The 16159-nt window shown below is 46.4% G+C and overlaps 1 protein-coding gene across 12 annotated transcripts in view; it reads right to left on the bottom strand.

Annotated features, from left to right (window-relative positions):
* The window catches only part of LOC112249750 (CUGBP Elav-like family member 4), a 192161-nt gene that overhangs the window by 13750 nt on the left and 162252 nt on the right, over positions 1–16159 (bottom strand). For 2 of the 12 annotated variants that reach the window (XM_042320987.1, XM_042320990.1), the window contains exons 6-12: positions 15844–16032; positions 15064–15211; positions 9646–9828; positions 8973–9035; positions 8419–8499; positions 7009–7152; positions 1092–1241 (exon numbers count right to left, since the gene is read on the bottom strand). In XM_042320987.1, coding sequence (XP_042176921.1) covers positions 1114–1241; positions 7009–7152; positions 8419–8499; positions 8973–9035; positions 9646–9828; positions 15064–15211; positions 15844–16032 — 936 coding nt within the window. In that variant the 3' untranslated portion in view covers positions 1092–1113. The remainder of the gene's footprint in view (positions 1–1091; positions 1242–7008; positions 7153–8418; positions 8500–8972; positions 9036–9645; positions 9829–15063; positions 15212–15843; positions 16033–16159) is intronic. The other 10 variants (XM_042320991.1, XM_042320992.1, XM_042320996.1 and 7 more) reach the window with 8 other exon arrangements.

The raw sequence follows: 16159 nt of genomic DNA, 5'->3' as shown, positions 1-16159 counted from the left end.
TATTTTTAAATCATAAGTTTGAGGTTATTACATTGGTAATACAAAAGTTTCAGTCAATCTATAAATATAATTTATAGATGATTTATCCTCTTATAAAGTATCTACACCTACATCTAAGGGCCTATTTCTGGCTTCAAAATGCATTTACAAAATTACATTTTGTGTGCTTTTCAGTGAAATTGGTCTCACATTCAATTCATTTACCCCCAAAACAAATCAAGTAGCAATGTACAATCTCACACAGGAAGAGCCTGGACTGAACCAGACAGGAGAGTACATGGGATGAACAGTGAACACTACTCACTTACAGACAATGTGTTGTTCTAACAATGAGAAGAATACACACATACTGAGCAGTTAGAACGGCAGGAGACCAACCCCAGGCAGACATACCCCCATCACACACCCCACACACACACACACACACACACACACACACACACACACACACACACACACACACACACACACACACACACACACACACACACACACACACACACACACACACGGCTGTTGTTAGAGACACACTGAGGATGTCATAATGACGAGCCTGTCCTCATCATTGTTCAGGACATTCTCACATTCTCCACTTGTCCCTCATCAATGTGTTACGTCAAAGTCATTCCTCCGCTCTTCTCCTCTCCTCAGGCAGTCTGCTCAGACAGCCTCCTTTCAATTAGTGCTACATGTCTTTATTCAAATGCTATCTGACAAGAAATGAAGGTAGCATTTATCATTTCCATTGCACATTATACTGTATATGCCATTATTACAATCCCTTCACTTTGGTGAGGCCATTGTAAAACATACAAATAGGATTTACAAATTGTTCATGGAAATATACAATGGAAACACATGTACTGGTCTTTTGTTACAATGATGTGTAGTCTAACGTATACAACCAAAATAACATGTTTCAGGTATGCAGTAGCCCTCATCGTGCAATTGGAGTTTAGCTGGGGGGAGTCAGACATGTCAGCCCATTGCCCTCCTACTCCCTCCTCATTGGCCAGCACCCTGAGGGGCTGTCTGCCATTCAACCCTGGCTCTGGGCATGAATGTGGGCATAGCATGGCGTCTGCTCTTACCTGGATGTGGACGGCAAAGGGGTCAGTAAGGTCGGTTGGCATCCTTTGGCCGCTTCAGCTGCACCTTCAGCCGCTTCATGCCTATCTGAAAACCATTCATGGCCTGGATAGCCGCCTGGGCACTGGACGGGTTATCGAAGCTCACAAAGCCTGGGACACAAAGAAGGAGGGAGAGAGAGAGAGACAGAGTGAAGGATAGATGGGGAGAGGCGGAGAAAGAAATAATGAAAAGGGGAAGAAAGAGAGAGACCCCTTTTTAGCTTCCAACAATGCAACAAAAATGGGTCTTAATTTTCTCTATTCAGGAGGTAAATTGAAATTCACTGAAATAAAAACATGATTACACAAACTAACGAAATGGTTAATGATATAGATATCAAAAAGCTCCTAATAGAAGAGTGTTAGAAGACAGAGGGTGTAATTTGAACAACAGAGTAGCAGATGAGATGAAAAGGGGGTCACACTACGTGTGAGGTTTTGTTTTCTGTGTGTTTGAGAAACTGACAGAGAATATCTGTGTGTATGAGCGTTGGTCCATACAGATGTAGGATCTTAATTTGATCACCCTGTTTCAGGAGATTTCAGGAGATGCAATGCAGGAATTGTAAAACATGTATTGTATTTAAGATTTAAAAAGGCTTCAGAAATGATATTCCCTTCCGAAAAATGTATCAACCCCTACAAAAATGTTCCTTAGTTATAATCCACATAATAATTCACATTTCCTGTAGCTGCAGGATTATTTTCCTGCTGCAGCAAACTGGTTCAAATTAAGATCCTACATCTGTAAGTCTCTAAGCATAGCAAGGTGGAAATGAAAGTGTATTTATGTGTTTGTGTGTGTGTGTAGAGTAAGAGGAGCAGGGTTGGAGCATGGTGCCAGGTTCAGGGTGGGGCGTACTGGGTGTAGGTGTGGGAAGGTGGAGGGTGCCATGAGTAGAGGTGTCTCTCTCCTGCCTGCGAGTAGAGGTGCCTGCCTCTTCTCTCTTCTCCTCTGCCTGTGAGTAAAGGTTTCAGTCTCTCCTCTCCCCTGCCCGTGAGTAAAGGTGTCAGTCTCTCCTCTCCCCTGCCTGTGAGTAAAGGTGTCAGCCTCTCCTCTCTCCTGCCTGTGAGTAAAGGTGTCAGTCTCTCCTCTCCCCTGCCTGTGAGTAAAGGCCTCAGCCTCTCCTCTCCCCTGCCTGTGAGTAAAGGTGTCAGTCTTTCCTCTCCTCTCCCCTGCCTGTGAGTAAAGGTGTCAGTCTCTCCTCTCCTCTCCCCTGCCTGTGAGTAAAGGTGTCAGTCTCTCCTCTCTCCTGCCTGTGAGTAAAGGTGTCAATCTCTCCTCTCCCCTGCCTGTGTGTAAAGGTGTCAGTCTCTCCTCTCTTCTCCCCTGCCTGTGAGTAAAAGTGTCAGTCTCTCCTCTCCTCTCCCCTGCCTGTGAGTAAAGGTGTCAGTCTCTCCTCTCTTCTCCCCTGCCCGTGAGTAAAGGTGTCAGTCTCTCCTCTCTTCTCCCCTGCCTGTGAGTAAAGGTGTCAGTCTCTCCTCTCTTCTCCCCTGCCTGTGAGTAAAAGTGTCAGTCTCTCCTCTCCCCTGCCTGTGAGTAAAGGTGTCAGTCTCTCTTCTCCCCTGCCTGTGAGTAAAAGTGTCAGTCTCTCCTCTCCCCTGCCTGTGAGTAAAGGTGTCAGCCTCTCCTCTCCACTGCCTGTGAGTGAAGGTGTCAGTCTCTCCTCTTCCCTGCCTGTGAGTAAAGGCCTCAGCCTCTCCTCTCCCCTGCCTGTGAGTAAAGGTGTCAGTCTTTCCTCTCCTCTCCTCTGCCTGTGAGTAAAGGTTTCAGTCTCTCCTCTCCCCTGCCTGTGAGTAAAGGTGTCAGTCTCTCCTCTCCCCTGCCTGTGAGTAAAGGTGTCAGCCTCTCCTCTCTCCTGCCTGTGAGTAAAGGTGTCAGTCTCTCCTCTCCCCTGCCTGTGAGTAAAGGCCTCAGCCTCTCCTCTCCCCTGCCTGTGAGTAAAGGTGTCAGTCTTTCCTCTCCTCTCCCCTGCCTGTGAGTAAAGGTGTCAGTCTCTCCTCTCCTCTCCCCTGCCTGTGAGTAAAGGTGTCAGTCTCTCCTCTCTCCTGCCTGTGAGTAAAGGTGTCAATCTCTCCTCTCCCCTGCCTGTGTGTAAAGGTGTCAGTCTCTCCTCTCTTCTCCCCTGCCTGTGAGTAAAAGTGTCAGTCTCTCCTCTCCCCTGCCTGTGAGTAAAGGTGTCAGTCTCTCCTCTCTTCTCCCCTGCCTGTGAGTAAAGGTGTCAGTCTCTCCTCTCTTCTCCCCTGCCTGTGAGTAAAAGTGTCAGTCTCTCCTCTCCCCTGCCTGTGAGTAAAGGTGTCAGTCTCTCTTCTCCCCTGCCTGTGAGTAAAAGTGTCAGTCTCTCCTCTCCTCTCCCCTGCCTGTGAGTAAAGGTGTCAGCCTCTCCTCTCCTCTGCCTGTGAATAGAGGTGCCAGCCTCTCCTCTCCCCTCCTTGTGAGTAAAAGTGTCAGTCTCTCCTCTCCCCTGCCTGTGAGTAAAGGTGTCAGCCTCTCCTCTCCACTGCCTGTGAGTAAAGGTGTCAGTCTCTCCTCTTCCCTGCCTGTGAGTAAAGGCCTCAGCCTCTCCTCTCCCCTGCCTGTGAGTAAAGGTGTCAGTCTTTCCTCTCCTCTCCCCTGCCTGTGAGTAAAGGTGTCAGTCTCTTCTCTCCTCTCCTCTCCCCTGCCTGTGAGTAAAGGTGTCAGTCTCTCCTCTCTTCTCCCCTGCCCGTGAGTAAAGGTGTCAGTCTCTCCTCTCTTCTCCCCTGCCTGTGAGTAAAAGTGTCAGTCTCTCCTCTCTTCTCCCCTGCCTGTGAGTAAAAGTGTCAGTCTCTCCTCTCCCCTGCCTGTGAGTAAAGGTGTCAGTCTCTTCTCTCCTCTCCCCTGCCTGTGAGTAAAGGTGTCAGTCTCTTCTCTCCTCTCTTCTCCCCTGCCTGTGAGTAAAAGTGTCAGTCTCTTCTCTCCTCTCCCCTGCCTGTGAGTAAAGGTGTCAGTCTCTCCTCTCTTCTCCCCTGCCTGTGAGTAAAGGTGTCAGTCTCTCCTCTCTTCTCCCCTGCCTGTGAGTAAAAGTGTCAGTCTCTCCTCTCCCCTGCCTGTGAGTAAAGGTGTCAGTCTCTCTTCTCCCCTGCCTGTGAGTAAAAGTGTCAGTCTCTCCTCTCCCCTGCCTGTGAGTAAAGGTGTCAGCCTCTCCTCTCCCCTGCCTGTGAATAGAGGTGCCAGCCTCTCCTCTCCCCTGCCTGTGAATAGAGGTGCCAGCCTCTCCTCTCCCCTCCTTGTGAGTAAAAGTGTCAGTCTCTTCTCTCCCCTGCCTGTGAATAGAGGTGCCAGCTTCTCCTCTCCCCTGCCCTGCATGTACTCTGAGTTATCACCTGGGTGTTGGGGCGGAATGAGCCTGGAGCTTTCCATACGGGGACTCCTGCCTGCTCTTATCAGACACCTCCGTGATTGACGGCCTGAATTTTCCGCCTTCCAGCTGATTTGATCACGTTGCTATGGGTCCAGTTTAATTTTGAGGGAGAGGGCAGGCTTTTGTCAGGTGGGGAGAGATAAGGCTCCTGCTTTTACAAACCCTTTAAACAAACTGAGCAGGGAAGGGCCTGTCAGACAGCACGATCCCCCTCACATCCTGCTCTCATCAATCTCAACCTTGCGTTGACATCCCAACCCCAAAAGGTGATTGTCAGGAAGGGGAAAAGGGGGAAGAAGAAGATGGTGAAGAAAGAGAGGACAAAGAAAGGAGCAGACTAGAAGCGTGGTAAATCCTGGCCCCCTTTACACCATGTAAATCAGTCAGCTGCCAGGTTTATTAGGATGTTTTATACAGCACTGTACGCTTCAAAAAGACTAGCAGCACTTGACTGGGACACATTCATTGCACAGCACAATGTAAAACACCCCAAACAGCCTTTATGAGAGGAGATTGAATACTGTCATGTATGAATCATCATTTCATGTTCCCTCGCAGCTCTTCATTCCTCTGTAACATCATTGTCGGGTATTACGGACAAGGTTTTGATTTGCAGGTGAGAGTGGAGTACTGACAAAGGCCACAGCCTCACCATTCTACAGCTCTGCATGACTCCTGGTGCGGTGACTTAGTGTCTAAGCTGTAGGGATCTGCACAGCTAGATGCTGACGGACATTGTGAAGGGGACTGCTCCCGCTTTAAGCCAACCACAACAATAGATTGCTGCTTGCTGTTCTAAAAACAGAGGATCATCTATTTCAATGGTAAGTGTTAGTCTGCGAGTGTGTACGCAGTGCTTTCAGAGGACCTTCTAAAATCCATTTTTGCTCCACTAATACCACTTAGAGAGGTGAGTTTTGATCATCCTTAAATGTCAATATTGAGTAACTAAACATGGAGGATTCAAATAACAGTGTATCCCAACAGACCCAAGACTAAGACCTCGAAACAGCCAGAAACTCAACATCCCACTCTAAAGCCAGTCTTTTGAGATCTCGCTGTGCTTTTACTCAACACTAGTCATTTGGGTCAGCTGGTCGTTCAGTGACGGATCCACCATCTTCTTCAGCTGCACATCTGATTTTCTGACGCTGATAATTAACACCAACAGCTAACAATTACCAGAGAGGATGTCAATGTAAGCTCCATTGTCATGGAATCGGTCTTAATGTTAATGTGTTTGGAATGTTGTGTTTGGAACACTCTTTTTTACATTGACTATGTCACTTTTTAAACTGTGACTTTGCCTCATCTCAGTAAGTCAATGACTACCCTGGATTCCATAATGATGACATTGGCTCATTGCCTATTGTCAATCACTGAGAATCACAAGGCGTGTGACACACACACACACACACACACACACACACACACACACACACACACACACACACACACACATGCATTGTGTGTATGCGTGTGTTGCATCCAATGTGCATCGGAAGAATTCATCTCCCATTTTGAACTGAAGAGGGATCAAATTGCTTCCCCTGTTACTGCAGGAGAGTAATGATTTAGTTCACATAATGCATAGCATCTTCTGTCTAATTTGTTAATGTCTCTCACAAGAGCCCCGGGGCTCAGACTATAAAAAGGAAGGAGAAAAAATGAGAGGTTAAATGATTGTTTTTCAGCCAAGATCTTAATTAATAGCTGCATGGGAAAATAATGGTGAGATGCGTGAGGTCACAGCCTCTTTGTCCTTCCTCGTAGAGTAGTGATAGACATGCTTTTCTCATCCTAGACAGCCCATATAGGAGGCCAGTGGTCCGTTTCTGTAGACCAGCTCCTCATCTCGTGGGTGCTGCTGTCTAGGGCTCAAACAGGTCTATTATTTTCTCCTGAAGATCACACAGTCCACCTGCACATCCTCCACCACCACCCAGTCTCATCCCTACAGGCTGTGTGGGAGGAAGTTGTTGGATAGGAGGCTGGGAGTCTGGGTCTCTAGGGGCTATCTATGGAGGCTGGGGAACCATAGTTTTATAGTATGTTTGTTGAAGGTGAAACGCTAATAGCCAGAAGAACTTATGGTGACTATATTCCCCTATACTGCATGTCTAGTTACATGGTAATAGGCATGTACTTGAACTTGGGGAGCTGTGGGCTTAAACTGGAGGTAGTTAGAAACAAATCGCGCCTCCTCCACTCTCACCCACTCCCAGTGTCTCAAAAGCATCTGCTGATGAGTTGAACTATAGAAGCGAAGCACACATCCCCCTCATCACCCTCTCTTCTCCTCTCTGCTCACTCGCATGTAACGCCACTTTTAAAATGTTCATTGCAACTTGATTAGGATACAGGGAATAAAGGAAAATACAACTCAATGCAGAATCCAAAGTGGCACATGAGAAGATTGCCAAACGTCACAGTTGACTTCTCATCCGATTCTTTTTTTTCTCAGCAGAGATGACGGCTTTGACACACTGACTCACCAAAACACTTGCTTTGATTGGTCGCCCGGTCCACAAAGACTTTGGCGGAGATGACGTTGCCGAAAGGCAGGAACATTTGCATTAATTCTGCGTCTCCAAACTCCTGGGGCAGATGGTAAATAAACAGGTTGCAGCCTTCCGGCCCTGGTGGGAAATAACAACAACAAACTATAGAGGTTACATGGGGAAATAGAAGGAGAGGACAGGCAGAGCATGTATGATGACATAAGCCCAGTGTCTGCCCCAATTACTAGCTGACAGTAGGACAGGACTGACTGGCTCCCAATCTCGCTTCAGTCTCCATACACACCCAGATGCCACATACTGTACATGGCCTTCTGATGAGGAGAGGAATAGACTGAGAGAGAGAGAGAGAGAGAGAGAGAGAGAGAGAGAGAGATTGGTGGGCTGTGCTAGCGGCTGCATGGATTGTTCCCTGTCTCATTGCTCGGGGATGATAGCATGACGAGATGAGCCTGTGGCTGGTGAGAAGGCTGATAAGAGGCTGCTGCTGACTGACTCTCCCTGGCCCAGATAGAGGACACACACAGTATGATAGAGAGCTGTGGTTTTACAGTCTGAGCTTGTGGCTTTATTCTGCCTGTTTGTTAGTTTAGGTGTGTCTCATGAAATGGGGGCTGCTGCGTCTGCAGTCTCCTGGAGGCTGCAGACTGTGGTAGGCAGGCTGGGATACCAGCCAACAGCCAAACCAGAGAGGGAAGGATTCAGATCTGAGTCAGAGACAGGCCAGTGGGGCTGACACACTGTCAGGAGGAGGAGCAACTCTTTGGCTTAAGTATAGCAGTCACATAACCCTAATGCAAGCTTCCTTTAACTCAAGGATGGGGGCAGGTAGACCACAATGCTTGGCAAAACATACTGCAATACAATTATTCCTCTTATGCAATGTTAGAGCACTTAGAGTAATTTCAGATTTTCCACGTTGACTAATAATCATATTCATAACCATCACATGCTGTACAATAACATAAATGAATAATTATATCTGACAAACAGTGTCAGGAAGAGTGATTTACAGTTACAGCATATCCTATGCTTTATTACATTTAATGCTGTGGTACTAACACTAAACTAGGAATGTTAATAAATGATTTTGCATGCAGCTAATTCATCTAATGAATATTTATAACCACTTAAACACATTGTAATGGACTGATTAACCAGTCGAACACTGCGAGTTTGAATTAGTCCAGTTTTTGAATAATGCCAGAGTAACTTTTCCATCTTGCTGCCTGTTAATGTTAAACTCCTTTAAATGAAGCTCTCTTTTTCTCCCATTTTCCAGCCCAGTGTTTCCTCTCCCTGGCTAATTCAAAGCAGACGTACATTAGAATATAACATGGTAATTATCACCTTTTTTTTTGGGTGGTCGCTCCCGCTAGCTCTTACCTTCTCTCTGTTGCTGGGGGATGATGGTGGGTTGCTGGGGGAACGCTTGACTGATTGGTGCGTATGCGGCAGGGTAGGCTGCTGTTGCAAAGAGAAGGAGAAGAGCCAGAGTGGGATGTCACATCTCCATTTGCGACGACTTAAATCATGATTCTATTGTTCACGTCCTTCAGACACTGAAAAAATAAATTGCATTATGACTTGGAGCCCGGGCTCATTTTCATTGTGGATCACTACACAAAGGGAATGCATTGTCTAAACAGGGACACTAACAATACAGGAAGGAGAGTATATTCCTATCCTGATAGATGGTTAGGATAGGAGAGGTCTTAGTGTCTGTCCATCTATATCATAATCATGTAGAGGGGTGTCTGGAACACAGTTCTCTGGTTACTTTTGGAATTAAGGTTTTTGTATGGGTGTATAATCAAGTCCACTGGAAATCCATTCAAATCCTAATGTAAAGTTTCCTAATCCTGGAGAAAATGGTCCAGTCCTCTGGGCTATCTGTAGCAGCCATAGTGGGAGGGGAGGAGTGAGGAGAGGGAGGTCACCTGCGTAGTGCTGCACACCGGCGTAAGCCTGCTGGAGAGGGTCAGTCACTGTAGGACTCTGTGCTGCAGAGAGAGAAAGAGAGAGCGACAGAGAGAAAGAGAGAGCGAGAGCGCGAGAGAGAGAGAGAGAGAGAGAGAGAGAGAGAGAAATAAATAAGAAAGGGAGAGAGGGAGAGCGAGACAGAGGGTGGAGTCACACATGGATTCGAGTTGTCATATTTCACAGTTCTTCAAAATTCCTGTTCGCCCCCCAGATGTTTGCATCAAATATGAACAACATGACAAACAAACTGCTTTGTGGTTCATTATCACTGCAGCTGCCTTACATAATGCATCAAGGAGTCAAGTGCATGATGATGTGTCAGGTGTTCAGGAATCATCAGGCGCATGCAGCATTAAGAAGCTTTTTAGGCTCATCATATTAACCATTGCACTGATGGATGCATTGACTCGCTCATCATGAAGGCTCAGCTTGCTTTTCTTAAACCATCTTCAAACTCATAATTGACTCTCACAACCACCGTCACACTCCTATACTGATTGCGGTATGGCAGTCAACCTAAGACTATATTGCCAGGTCTCCCTTCGACAAAAATATGATATATAATGGTTTTATCCTAGTTAAGAAAAGGCTACAAGTCAAATGAATGAAACTGCTGTTAGATTGGCTCACCTGAGTAGAGGTGAATCCCATTGGCTGTCTCACCTGGGTAGGGGTGGATCCCATTGGTGTAGATTGGCTCGTTGTTAGGCTGACCGTTGGTCTGGGGCGGGAGGGATGCGAACCCGTTGACCCCCATGGGCGCTGCTAGGCTGGGCAAGGCCGTGGCATTGATACCTGGTGGCGTGCTGGTGCCTGTAAATAGAGAAACCCTGTTTCATTACTGGGACCACAGGCCATGGTGGACATGGTTCACACTCTACAGTCTGCAGCCTCTCTCTGACCAGCGTCTAATTGGACACTGGGGCTGGGGCCTTTCTGTCTGTTAGTGGCCTCAGCCTCTCCCTCTGGCCACATTTCAGGTTTGTCACCTTGTCCATGCTCTCTCGTCTTGTGCCAGATGGAATATTATTCTTCTCCCTAATCCCGGTGAAGGGCATTTAAGTCATGTAGGATTAAATTTGAAAGGCATTACCTGGGTGTATGTAGGCTTTGTGGATTACAGATGGCGGATGGATGCAGAGGGGACTGAGCCACTTTATTTAATTCATTTCGAGAGACGCGTGGAGCTCCTGTCTTGGGCCAGTCTGCCTACTTAGTGTCGAGCCATCAAAGCTGTTCACGACAAGGGCCAGGAAGACAGGTCAAACTCAGGTCCAGGATTATCTCCCACAAATCTTTGCTTGTATATTGTATAGTCAAGGACTTTGCATTCAAAGTCATAAGATTGGCCGTGTTCCCGGTAACACACAAACAGTGGCCCGTGAGAGAGAGAGAGAGAGAGAGAGAGAGAGAGAGAGACAGAGAGAGAGAGAGGGAGACAGAGAGACAGAGAGAGAGTGAGAGGGAGAGACAGAGATAAGGAGAGAGACAGAGAGAGATAAGGAGAGAGAGACAGAGAGAGATAAGGAGAGAGACGAGACAGAGAGAGAGAGAGAGAGAGAGAGAGAGAGACAGAGAGAGAGACAGAGAAAGAGAGAGAGAGAGAGACAAAGAGAGAGAGAAAGAGAGACAAAGAGAGAGAGAGAGAGAAAGAGAGAGAAAAGAGAGAGAGACAGAGAGAGAGAGAGAGAGAGAGAGAGAGAGAGAGAGAGAGAGAGAGAGAGAGAGAAAATGTCTTCACGTGTGCTACCTATATCCCCCTAATAGATTCCACATACTTTAACAATGACAGTTTCTCCATCCTAGAGGCGGATATCAACCATTCCCAGGCCCAGGGACATGTACTAGTCTGTGGCGACCTAAATGCCAGAAATGGACAAGAACCTGACACTCTCAGCACACAGGGGGACAAACACCTACCTGGAGGTGGCAGCATCCCCTCCCCCATATGCCCCACAGACACAACTACGACAACATAACCAACAAAAATGGGTCACAAGGCCTGCAGCTCTGTCGGACGCAGGCAATGGTAGGCTTCGAGGGGACTTCTATGGTAGGTACACATATAGATCATCTCTTGGCAGTAGTACTGTAGACTACTTTATCACTGACCTCAACCCAGAGTCTCTCAGAGCGTTCACAGTCAGTCCACAGACACCCCTATCAGATCACAGCAAAGTCACACTACTTGAACAGAGCTATGTTCAATCATGAGGCATCAAAGCCAAAGGAACTGAATAATATTAATAAATGCTATAGAAGGAAGGAAAGTAGTGTGGAAATCTTCCAAAAAACAATCAGGCAACAACAAATTCAATCACTTTTAGGCAATTTCCTGGACAAAATGTTTCACTGTATTAGTGAAGGTGTAAACTGGGCAGTAGAAAACCTAAACAGTATATTTGACCTCTCAGCTTCCCTATCAAATCTAAAATATTCAAGCAGACAACCTAAGAAAATTAACAACAATGACAAATGTTTGATGAAGAATGCAAAAACCTAAGAAAGAAATGGAGAAACCTTTCCAACCAAAAACATTGAGATCCATAAAACCTGAGCCTTCCCTATGGTGAATCACTAAAACAATACAGAAAGACACTACGGAAAAATAAGGAACAGCACGTCAGAAATCAGCTCAATGTAATTGAAGAATCCATAGACTAACCACTCCTGGGAAAATTGGAAACAACACAAAGAGTTATCTATCCAAAACAGAGATGTATGGATAAACCACTTCTCCAATCTTTTTGGCTCTATAACAAAGAACAAACAGCAAAAACACATTAAAGACGACCAGAACCCACTGAACTCTCCAATTACATTGAATGAACTACAGGACAAAATACAAACCCTCCAACCCAAAAAGGCCTGTGGGGTTGTGGGGTTGATGGTATCCTAAATTAAATGATAAAATATACAGACCACAAATTCCATCCTCAGCTCTGGCATCTTCCCCAATATTTGGAACCAAGGACTGATCACCCCAATTCACAAAAGTGGAGACAAATTTGACCCCAATAACTACTGCGTAGTTATACGTAGTACGAAGTTATATGTGTCAACAGCCACCTTGGGAAAATCCTGTGCATTATAATTAACAGCATACTCATACATTTCCTCAGCAAAAACAATGTACTGAGAAAATGTCAAATTGGCTTTTTACCAAATTACCGTACGACAGACCACGTATTCACATTATAAAATCCATGTACACAAGCAACAAGTGTACTGTTAAAATTGGCAAAAGACACACACATTTCTTTCCACAGGGCCGTGGGATGAGACAGGGATGCAGCTTAAGCCCCACCCTCTTCAACATATATATCAAGGAATTGGTTATGGCACTAGAACAGTCGGCCTCACCCTACTAGAATCTGAAGTCAAATGTCTTCTGCACAGATACTGTCAGACCTGGGCCCTGACAGTAAATCTCAGTAAGACAAAAAATAATGGTGTTCCAAAAAAGGTCCAGTTGCCAGGACTATGAATACAAATTCCATCTAGACACCGTTGCCCTAAGGCACACAAAAAAACTATACATACCTCGGTCAAAACATCAGTGCCACAGGTACCTTCCACAAAGCTATGAACGATCTGAGAGACAAGGCAAGAAGGGCCTTCTATGCCATCAAGAGGAACATAAAATTTGACATACAAATTAGGATTTGTCAAAAAATACTTAACATGGGCCTCCTGGGTGGAGCAGTGGTCTAAGGCACTGCATGTGCTAGCTGTACCTCCAGAGACTCTGGGTTCGAGCCCAGGCTCTGTCACAGCCGGCCGCAACCGGGAGGCCCATGGGGCGGTGCACAATTGGCCTAGCGTCGTCCGGAATAGGGAGGGTTTGGCCGGCAGGGATATCCTTGTCTCATCGCGCACTAGCGACTCCTGTGGTGGGCTGGGAACCGTGCATGTTGACCAGGTCGCCAGATGTACGGTGTTTTCTCTGACACATTGGTATGGCTGGCTTCTGGGTTGGATGCACACTGTGTTAAGAAGCAGTGCGGCTTGGTTTGGTTGTGTTTTGGAGGACGCATGGCTCTCGACCTTCGCCTCTCCCGAGTCCGTAAGGGAGTTGTAGCGATGAGACAAGACAGTAACTACTACCAATTGAATACCATGAAAAAGGGGGTAAATATATATATATATATACTTGACTCAGTTATAGAACCCATTACCCTCTATGGTTGTGATTTCTGTCACCAACCAAGAATTCACAAAATGGGACAAACACCAAATTGAGACTGCATGCAGAATTCTGCAAAAATATCCTCTGTGCACAACGTAAAACACCAAATAATGCATGCAGAGCAGAATTAGGCCGATACCCGCTAATTATCAAAATCCAGAAAAGAGTTGTTCAATTCTACAACCACCTAAAAGGAAGCGATTCCCAAACCTTCCATAACAAAGTCATCACCTACAGAGAAATGTACCTGGAGAAGTGCCCCCTAAGCAAGCTGGTCCTGGGGCTCTGTTCACAAACACAAACAGACCCCACAGAGCCTCAGGACAGCAACATAATTAGATCCAACCAAAGCATGAGAAATCAAAAATAGAATTACTTGACACATTGGAAGTAAACTAGAAGACTATTTGGTACCTGACCACTGTGACTGACCCTAAATGAAGGAAAGATTTGACTATGTACAAAATCAGGGAGCATAGGCTTGCTACTGAGAAAGGCCACTGAAGGCACGCCTGGCTCTCAAGAGAAGACAGGCTTTGTGTCACGCCCTGACCATAGAGTTCTTTTTATTCTCTATGTTTGGTTGGTCAGGGTGTGACTCGGGTGGGAAACTCTATGTTCCTTGTTTCTATGTTTTGGCCGGGTATGGTTCTCAATCAGGGACAGCTGTCTATCGTTGTCTCTGATTGGGAATCATACTTAGGCAGCCTTTTTTTCCTTTTGTATTTGTGGGTAGTTGTCTTTGTTAGTGGCCTGTATAGCCCTAGTAAGCTTCACATTCGGTTTTGTTGTTTATTGTTTTGTTGGCGTCATTTAAAGAAATAAAGAGAAAATGTACGCTCTCCACGCTGCACCTTCGGTCCGGTCATTTTCAAGACAGCGATCATGACACTTTGTGCACACTGCCCACAAAATAAGATGGAAACTGAGTGGCACTTCCTAACCTCCTGCCAAATATAGGACCATATTAGAGACACATATTTCCCCCAGATTACACAGACCCACAAAGAATTCGAAAACAAATCCAATTTTGATAAACTCCCATATCTATTGTGTGAAATACCACAGTGTGCAATCACAGCAGAAAGATTTGTGACCTGTTGCCAGAAGAAAAGGGCAACCAGTGAAGAACAAACACCATTGTAAATACAACCCATATTTATGTTGATTTATTTTCCCTTCTGTACTTTAACTATTTGCACATCATTACAACACTGTATATAGACAAAATATGACATTAGAAATGTCTGTATTCTTTTGGAACTTTTGTGAGTGTAATTTTGTATTGTTTATTTTACTTTTGTTTATTATCTATTTCACTTCATTGAAATTAATTGAAATTGAATTGAGATAGAGAGAGAGAGAGAGATGGATGGAGGGAGAGAGACTGGGAGAGAGAGAGATGGAGGGAGAGAGAGACTGAGAGAGAGAGAGAGAGTGAGAGAGACAGAGAAAAAGAGAGAGGTCGTCCACTGTGGCGGCCAATGAGGGCCGGGGGATGTCATACATCATAACCCATCATGCCTCACTCACGACACGTCTTCTTTATCTTACTTTAGGGCCCTCTGTCACTCTGGCAATGTCATCTCTAACTTCACCACTACCAAAAGGGCACACTATTTTTTCTCTAGACTTCAGCACTACCAAAAGGCAGACTGTTTTTTTGTCCCTTTTAAAAGAGACAGACATGAAAAGAAACCTGATAACGTCTAAAGAAATGTACTAACAGCCAGGGTAGAATACATGACATTAGTACGGCTTGTACACGGCTCACTAATGAATATAGTGAAGTATTACAGGCACGTAGGAGGGAGGGTTGGGGAAGGATGGGGAGTCCAGTCCTGACTGTGTATTTGTACCTGAGGAGGGTGTCATTGGGGCAGCCACCAGACCGTTGACGTTGAAAGCTGCCATTTGCTGCATTTGTGCCGCAGCGATGGCTGCCATGGGGTTCAGATACGAGTTCTGGGTCGCCGCCATTAGCGCTGCTTGCTGTTGCATCATCTGCTGTGGCATTGAAGAGAGAGAGAGAGGAAGAGGGGGGGGTGAGGGAAAGAGGAGGGAGAGGGAGGCAGTGGAAGAGAGAGGGAGGGAGACGGTGAGAGGGGGAAAGGGAGACGGGGAAAGAGAGAGGCAGGGTGAAATCGCCGCAGGACGAGGGGCATGTTTACTTTCACATCACTGTTTGCTTGGCCATGTTGTTGAATAGACAGGTCTCTGTTGCCCCGGAGCCCTGCTACTTAACAGCACTGCTGCTTTACAGGGCTGCTGCTCATTACAAACAACAGATAACGCAATATAATCAGATGAAGCTAGAGGGCCGACAGACAGACAGACAGACCGACAGACAGACAGACAGACAGACAGACAGACAGACAGACAGACAGACAGACAGACAGACAGACAGACAGACAGACAGACAGACAGACAGACAGACAGACAGACAGACTGCTTTACTGTGTGTGAGTGGGTGATTCTCACCTGCCAGGGCGAGCTGTTAGTTACAGTGTGAGTGCAAACTCTACAGTTTCCAAACTTGAGGAGATGTTAACTTCAGGTGTGAACGTAGGTAGACAGAGTGTGTATGGCAAGCTATCAGGAGGAGCCGTGACTCGCATGCGCAGAGTGTAAAAGCTCACCGTCTCCTCCCCCGTGGAGCCGAGACTTACAGCGTGAGAGTAGGCGCCATAGGCCCCAAACTGGATGGTCATGGGGCTGAAGATGCCGAGCTGGCCCGCCATCTGATGCATCCTACGCAGGGTCCGCTCCTTGTCCGTGTCGGCAAACTTCACCACCAGGCTGGAGGACGCCCCCTGGGGATACCCACACTGCAATCAGTCAAGACAACACTCATCTCAGCAATGGACAGACACACACCACACTCAGTCAAGACAACACTCATCTCAGCAATGTACAGACACACACCACACTCAGTCAAGACACGTACCTCAATGA

The sequence above is a fragment of the Oncorhynchus tshawytscha genome, linkage group LG04 (assembly GCF_018296145.1).
Source record: "Oncorhynchus tshawytscha isolate Ot180627B linkage group LG04, Otsh_v2.0, whole genome shotgun sequence".
Taxonomy (NCBI): domain Eukaryota; kingdom Metazoa; phylum Chordata; class Actinopteri; order Salmoniformes; family Salmonidae; genus Oncorhynchus; species Oncorhynchus tshawytscha.
Note: the sequence above shows the minus strand (reverse complement) of the source record. Positions and strands in the feature narration are given on the sequence as shown.